Source organism: Oncorhynchus keta, chromosome 32 (genome assembly GCF_023373465.1).
Source record: "Oncorhynchus keta strain PuntledgeMale-10-30-2019 chromosome 32, Oket_V2, whole genome shotgun sequence".
Classification (NCBI taxonomy): Eukaryota; Metazoa; Chordata; class Actinopteri; order Salmoniformes; family Salmonidae; genus Oncorhynchus; species Oncorhynchus keta.
The window spans coordinates 6,230,715-6,238,214 of record NC_068452.1 but is presented as its reverse complement, the minus strand read 5'-3'; the positions used below and the strand labels follow the sequence as shown (position 1 = coordinate 6,238,214).

At 46.3% G+C, this 7,500-nt stretch overlaps 1 protein-coding gene across 7 annotated transcripts in view; it reads left to right on the top strand.

The window, feature by feature from the left end:
* Positions 1-7,500, top strand: part of LOC118364938 (regulatory-associated protein of mTOR) — a 213,873-nt gene that overhangs the window by 141,132 nt on the left and 65,241 nt on the right. For all 7 annotated transcript variants that reach the window (XM_052490562.1, XM_052490559.1, XM_052490558.1 and 4 more), the window contains exons 12-14: positions 1,835-1,936; positions 6,293-6,376; positions 7,471-7,500. The exon at positions 7,471-7,500 is cut by the window's right edge and continues 81 nt beyond it. In XM_052490562.1, coding sequence (XP_052346522.1) covers positions 1,835-1,936; positions 6,293-6,376; positions 7,471-7,500 — 216 coding nt within the window. The remainder of the gene's footprint in view (positions 1-1,834; positions 1,937-6,292; positions 6,377-7,470) is intronic.

Below are 7,500 nucleotides of genomic sequence, written 5' to 3'. Positions count from 1 at the left end.
AGGGACGTTGATGATGAAACCTGGTCACGGTGCAGTTAATAGCGGCAGACACATTGTCATGACAGCACTGCTCTGTGGGGCTGCAGGGAACAGAAGGCTGGGACATAAAGAAGTGGCACGCGTTCACACACACTACTGCAGCTGGTTGGAGTCAAGGCTACAATAGAGGCTTCCTTATGTAAGGGTGTTATGTAATCGACAGATCGGTATAAGAATTGTCTCCGTTCAGTTGATCGGGGGGGGTGTCGTCATAGAGAGGTGTGCTGCATCAGTTTCATGACTAGTGTCTGCATGTTGCGTTGTTGACATCGACGTGCTGAGTTGCCGTGCACATGCTTATATAACTTACACACAAAACCCGAAATGAATAAACATTGTTACAAAACTCATTCTACATTGAGATGTATGGTGCTGCGTGTACAGTTCATTATCGATGCATTAAGCCTAATGTGTGTGTGTGTGTGTGTGTGTGTGTGTGTGTGTGTGTGTGTGTGTGTGTGTGTTAGAGAATGGTGTTCTCGCTCTAACTATTAAATGGATAATGCTATTGTTGAGTTGTGTGTTTGAGAGGTCACAGCTGTGTTTGTATGAGGGTCAAGATACACCCATGTGACCAAAAGTATGTGGACACTTACTCGTCGAACATCTCATTCCAAAATCAAGGGCATTGATATGGAGTTGGTCTCCTCTTTGCTGTTATAACAGCCTCCACTCTTCTGGGAAAGCTTTCCACTAGAAGTTGGAACATTGCTGTGGGAACATGCTTCCATTCAGCTACGAGAGTATTAGTTAGGTTAGGGATTTAGGCCAGGCTCGCTGTCGCCGTTCCAATTCATCCCAAAGGTGTTCGATGGGGTTGAAGTCAGGGCTCCGTGCAGGCCATTCAAGTTCTTCCACACCGATCTCGACAAACCATTTCTGTATTGACCTCGCTTTGTTCACAGGGGCGTTGTTATGCTGAAACAGGAAAGGGTCTTCCCCAAACTGTTGTCACAAAGTTGGAAGCACAAGATCATCTAGAATGTAATTGTATGCTGTAGCGTTAAGATTTCCCTTCCCTTCAATGGAACTAAGGGGTCTAGCTCAAACCAAGAAAAACAGCCCCAGACCATTATTCCTCCTCCACCAAACTTTACAGTTGGCATTGGGGCAGGTAGCGTTCTCTTGGTATCTGCCAAAACCAGATTTTTCCATTGGAGTGTGAAGTGTGATTCATCACTCCAGAGAACACATTTCCACTGCTCCATAGTCAAATAGTGGTGAGCTTTACACCACTCCACCCGACACTTGACATTGCGCATGGTGATCTTAGGCTTGTGTGCGGCTGCTCGGCCATGGAAACCCATTTCATGAAGCTCCCTACGAACAGTTCTTGTGCCGACATTGCTTCCAGAGGCAGTTTGAACCTCAGTAGTCAGTGTTGCAACCATGGACAGCTTGTGTGGTCTACCACTTTGCGGCTAAGCTGTTGTAGCTCTTAGACGCTCCTAGACGTTTCCACTTCACAATAACAGCACTTACAGTTGATCTGGGCAGACATTAGACGACCTGACCTGTTAGAAAGGTGGCATCCTATGACGGTGCCACATTAAAAGTGACTGAGCTCTTCAGTAAAGCCATTCTACTGCCACTGTTTGTCTATGGAGATTGCATGGTGGCGTACTCGATTTTATATACCTATCAGCAACGGGTGTGGCTGAAATAGCCGAATCCACTCATTTGAAAGGTGGTCCACATGCTTTTGTGTGTACTGAGTGAGCTCAGTATCAATGTACTATATGTATATTCATCATAGATTTATTAAAACGATTGTGTTTGTGTTTCATCCCAATAGCACAGTCCGTTCTTTGCAGAGCAGCTGACAGCGTTCCAGGTGTGGCTGACCATGGGAGTGGAGAACAGGAACCCCCCTGAACAGCTCCCCATCGTGCTGCAGGTACACAAACATACATACGCCAACGGATGTAACATATCTACCCTCCCCAAAAAACATCTTTCAGTTTCCTGAGTCTTTCCCTTTAAATCGCCATAGAAATGGCCCCTTTCAACGTTGATTGACCGGGTTTCGAGGAATAGAAAGTCAACTAACGTTCTTACTTAATCAGTAAGCATATTAAGGTTGTGTGATTCGTAATGACATAGGCTAAAGAGAACTAAGTTTCGACGAGGGCTGTCAAATGATTCAAATAATGAATTCCAATTAATCACATTAAATTCTGTAGTTAATCGCAAATGTTACATTTGGTGCTAAATAAAGCTTTTTCCATTTGAAAACAAAAGCTGTGTATTGAGTTGTAGGTGTGTAGGGACAAACGCTAAATACACTTCTCAAAAAAATAAAGGGAACACTTAAACAACACAATGTAACTCCAAGTCAATCACACTTCTGTGAAATCAAACTGTCCACTTAGGAAGCAACACTGATTGACAATAAATTTCACATGCTGTTGTGCAAATGAAATAGACAACAGGTGGAAATTATAGGCAATTAGCAAGACACCCCCAATAAAGGAGTGGTTCTGCAGGTGTTGACCACAGACCACTTCTCAGTTCCTATGCTTCCTGGCTGATGTTTTGGTCACTTTTGAATGCTGGCGGTGCTTTCACTCTAGTGGTAGCATGAGATGGAGTCTACAACAGGTAGTGCAGCTCATCCAGAATGGCACATCAATGTGAGCTGTGGCAAGAAGGTTTGCTGTGTCTGTCAGCGCAGTATCCAGAGAATGGAGGCGCTACCAGGAGACAGGCCAGTACATCAGGAGACGTGGAGGAGGCCGTAGGAGGGCAGCAGCCCGGCACCAGGAACGCTACCTCCCCCTTTGTGCAAGGAGGAGCAAGAGGAGCACTGCCAGAGCTCTGCAAAATGACCTCCAGCAGGCCACAAATGTGCATGTGTTTGCTCAAACGGTCAGAAACAGACTCCATGAGGGTGGTATGAGGGCCCGACGTCCACAGGTGGGGGTTGTGCTTGCAGCCCAACACCGTGCAGGACGTTTGGCATTTGCCAGAGAACACCAAGATTGGCAAATTCGCCACTGGCGCCCTGTGGTCTTCACAGATGAAAGCAGGTTCACACTGAGCACATGTGACAGATGTGACAGAGCCTGGAGACGCCGTGGGGAACGTTCTGCTGCCTGCAACATCCTCCAGCATGACCGGTTTGGCGGTGGGTCAGTCATGGTGTGGGGTGGCATTTCTTTGGGGAGCCGCACAGCCCTCCATGTGCTCGCCAGAGGTAGCCTGACTGCCATTAGGTACCGAGATCCTCAGAACCCTTGTGAGACCATATGCTGGTGCGGTTGGCCCTGGGTTCCTCCTAATGCAAGATAATGCTAGACCTCATTTAGCTGGAGTGTGTCAGCAGTTCCTGCAAGAGGAAGGCATTGATACTATGGACTGGCCCGCCCGTTCCCCAGACCTGAATCCAATTGAGCACATCTGGGACATCATGTCTCGCTCCATCCACCAACGCCACGTTTCACCACAGACTGTCCAGGCGTTGTGGGGAGGTCATACAGGCACGTGGAGGCCACACACACTACTGAGCCTCATTTTAACTTGTTTTAAGGACATTACATCAAAGTCAGCCTGTAGTGTGGTTTTCCACTTTAATTTTGCGTGTGACTCCAAATCCAGACCTCCATGGGTTGATAAATTTGATTTCCATTGATCATTTTTGTGTGATTTTGTTGTCAGCACATTCAACCATGTAAAGAAAAAAGTATTTAATAATAATATTTCATTCATTCACATCTAGGATGTGTTATTTTAATGTTCCCTTTATTTATTTGAGCAGAGTATATATTTATATAATAAATGTTCAAAAACGAAGCCTCTTGAGTGAATCTGAGCTGACAAAACATTTTAGACTCTTCTGGAGCCTATTTAATGTTGTAATCAAAATTCTAATGGCCGCATTTCAGCCTGTCCTGTTGTGAGGCACAGCCGGGAACTCGTTCTGTACGATGGTGAGTGGTGGGGTTGATAATCCAGGAGGATTCTCCATCATCGTTTAAATCTCAGTTTGGGAACAATATGTCTTCCCCTGTAATTACCCGATTTTGTATTTTTAAATCGTGGCCACTGCAGAAATATACAATTATAATAACATTCCAAATGTTTAAAGTGGCATGGCGGAGTTGCCCTTAAAATGTCAAGCGGTTGCTGTGCTGTCTGTCGGTAAGCCTGGCTCAGTTAAATCATGGCCTGCTCTCTATCTCCACAAATAATGCATTGAACTGCCTTGCCAGCTCCTTGCGCTCCCTCCCTTTCGCTCTCTCTCTCTCTCTCTCTCTAGTTCTCGCTGCTCTTTCTCTCCTTCCGTCACCCTCTCCCTAACGCACTTTATGTCAGGCAATATTTTCTTTAAAGTGGCACTTCACCGCAGCAGTCGCCCCATGTGTTGTTGTGCTGGCCTAGCCCCTGTGCTGTACGGCTCCCGTGCTGTACTCGGCGTGATCGTCTCCCCCTGACTCAGCAGAGCTGAGAGCTGCAGCCTTCCCTCACACGTCCGCTGGGGAAAGAAAGGCAAATTAAAAACCAGGAGACGGTCTGGGAGAACCATCTGGGAGGGATAGTGTGGAGGGGTTGTCTTTTTTGATGGGTGGGAGCGGAGGCGCGTGTGATTTGTGTGTGTTAGTGGGTGTGCGCATGTAGAGCATTGTACACACCCACGTAAGCTCTTACACACACACACACGCACACACCGTAGAACGGACAATCTTTCGTGATCTGTAATATATAAAGGGCTGACATTGCGTTCTCAGATGCAGCGTGTGATTGTGTATAATCTTATTGATAAGGAGCTTTGGGAAAATAAGTCAAAGAGAGGAGGGGTCAGACAGAGAATGTCGTCATTGAAACAAAAGGATTGGGAAAGATGACGTTGTCATGTCCTACGACTGCCAGCTCAGAAGGGTTGGAGTTCTAGGAGGGACACTCTCACAAAGCCCATTCAATCATTAATGACAGTATAATGAATCAGTGGGTGGCTGCAGATTGAACGTCTGTACGTACCTGTTGATTCACTCCCTGGTGACTTGTAACGCGTGTTACTGATGATCACCCACATGCTTTGACAGGACAGTGAAGGAGCATATTACTCTGTCATTTGAGCTGGTCTTGGTCTGTTAACTTTAGGTGTGTGTGTGTGTGTGTGTGTGTGTGTGTGTGTGTACATGCGCGCGCCCACTTAATGATGCTGATTAGTCACTGTGACTTGTCTCAGCAGTTGGGACAAGATTGATGGGTGACTTTGCTATTCTGTGTGTGTGTCATTAGTGGCTGTTTATATAATACCATCATTCAGAAGTATTTTCATCCCTCCGATTCAAACCGCTCTTAAATCGCTGAATATTCCTCCTCTTGTATAACACAGACCGACCACAAATTCCCAGGCTCTCCTTTCCCAGGCATTTCCCTGGAGGGTTGAGGGGTAGCCCTGGCACGGTCCAACCCCGGTCCCCTCCTGCGTTCGCTCACGGTCATTGGGTTGTGGTCACACTGCTCTAATAATACACAAAACCATGATAGAAATAGCAGTGTGTATGGGTTGGTCGGGGGGGGTGGGCCGTGAGGAACCAATCCGCCCCCGTGCGCACATGTCCTCTCGCCCACAACACGGTCGCATGGGGACACGCCAACGTCCGGTCCTGGTGGTGCTGGCGTGCCAAAAACACACACAATCTGTTACCATAACACCCCACCCACATGCACACAAATGCAATGTCATATACCGCAGGGAACCAGTGGAGGCTGGTGGGAGGAGCTATAGGAGGACGGGCTCATTGAAATGGCTGGAATGGAATCTAAAGGAATGGAGTCAAACATGTGGTTTCTATGTGTTTGATCTGTTTGATACCGTTCCATTGATTCCATTCCAGCCAATTACAATGAGCCCGTCCTCCTGTAGCTCCTCCCACCAGCCTCCACTGATGGGAACACAGCCATACACATGTGTTCATATTCACCTCATTACACACTAATATGGTATGTACACCTGAAGCAGCCAAAACACACACACACACACACACGCACACGCACGCACGCACACACGCACACACGCACACACGCACACACGCACACACGCACACACACACACACACACACACACACACACACACACACACACACACACAGGGAGAGAGAGACTAACAACCGCCAGTGCCAGCATATTGGCTAGTGGTGTGAGCCACCTGTCCCACCTCTCCCGCTCACCTTTTGCTCACGATGCCACTAAACACGTTGAACGCACCACAGTATTGACCTCTGCCCTCTCCCTGGTCTCTTTCAGGTCCTCTTGAGTCAGGTTCACAGGCTAAGAGCGCTGGACCTGCTCGGCCGCTTCCTGGACCTGGGGCCCTGGGCCGTCAGTCTGGTGAGAAACTATGCAGTATTCTTGCCTGCCAATACACAAACACACAGCCTAAACACAAGGTTAGCTAGCACAGAGAGATGATTATTGTAGATAAACAATCTATATCAACTAGTGTACACAAAAATAACAAGCTAACTTGTAAAATATACTGTTTCCGTAAAATGTATGTAGGTTCAGAACTTTTGTCAAACATCACAGCGTAGTTCTTTTTTTTAAGATTTAAAAAGTTTAATAGAAATCAGAACTGGATGGTGTTCAGAGATAGATGGGAGGGGTTGAGGGTAGCTGAAGGGTGGGACTAAAAACAATCAAAAGATAAAAGTATGTTTTGTTCGATAAAGTCCATCATTTATGTCCAAATACCTCCTTTTGTTAGCGCGTTTAATTCACAAATCCAAACTCGCGAGGCTCGGGCAAGTCTAGGCGAAAGTTCAGACGAAAAGTTCCAGAAGTTATATTACAGTTCGCAGAAACATGTCAAACGATGTATAGAATCAATCTTTAGGATGTTTTTAACATAAATATTTTGTCCTTAGATTCCTTTGTCTTTAGAAATGCAATGGAACGCAGGTTGCTCTCACGGTTGCACGCGTGATCAGCTCCTGGCCTTCTGCCAGACCTCTGGTTGAAACAGCTCTCATTCTCTCCCCCTTCATAGTAGAAGCCTGAAACAACGTTCTAAAGACTGTTTACATCTTGTGGAAGCCGTATGAAGTGCAATATTACCCCATAGACACTGTATATTAGATAGGCAATGAGTTGAAAAACTACAAAACTCAGATTTCCCACTTCCTGGTTGGTTTTCTCCTGCCCAATGAGTTCTGTTATACTCAGACATCATTCAAACAGTTTAAGAAACTTCAGAGTGTTTTCTAACCAAATCTTCTAATGATATGCATATATTATCTTCTGGGCCTGACTCGCAGAGAGTTTACTCTGGGCACGCTTTTTATCCGAACGTGAAAATGCTGCCCCCTATCCCAAACAGGATTTATACACGCATTGCTAGAAACGCACAGTACTTAAAGCCAGTTCTGATTTCTTTGGGTGTGAACTTTTAAAGTGAATAATATCTCGCGTGTGTGTGTTTTCAGGCCCTCTCAGTAGGCATCTTCCCCTACGTG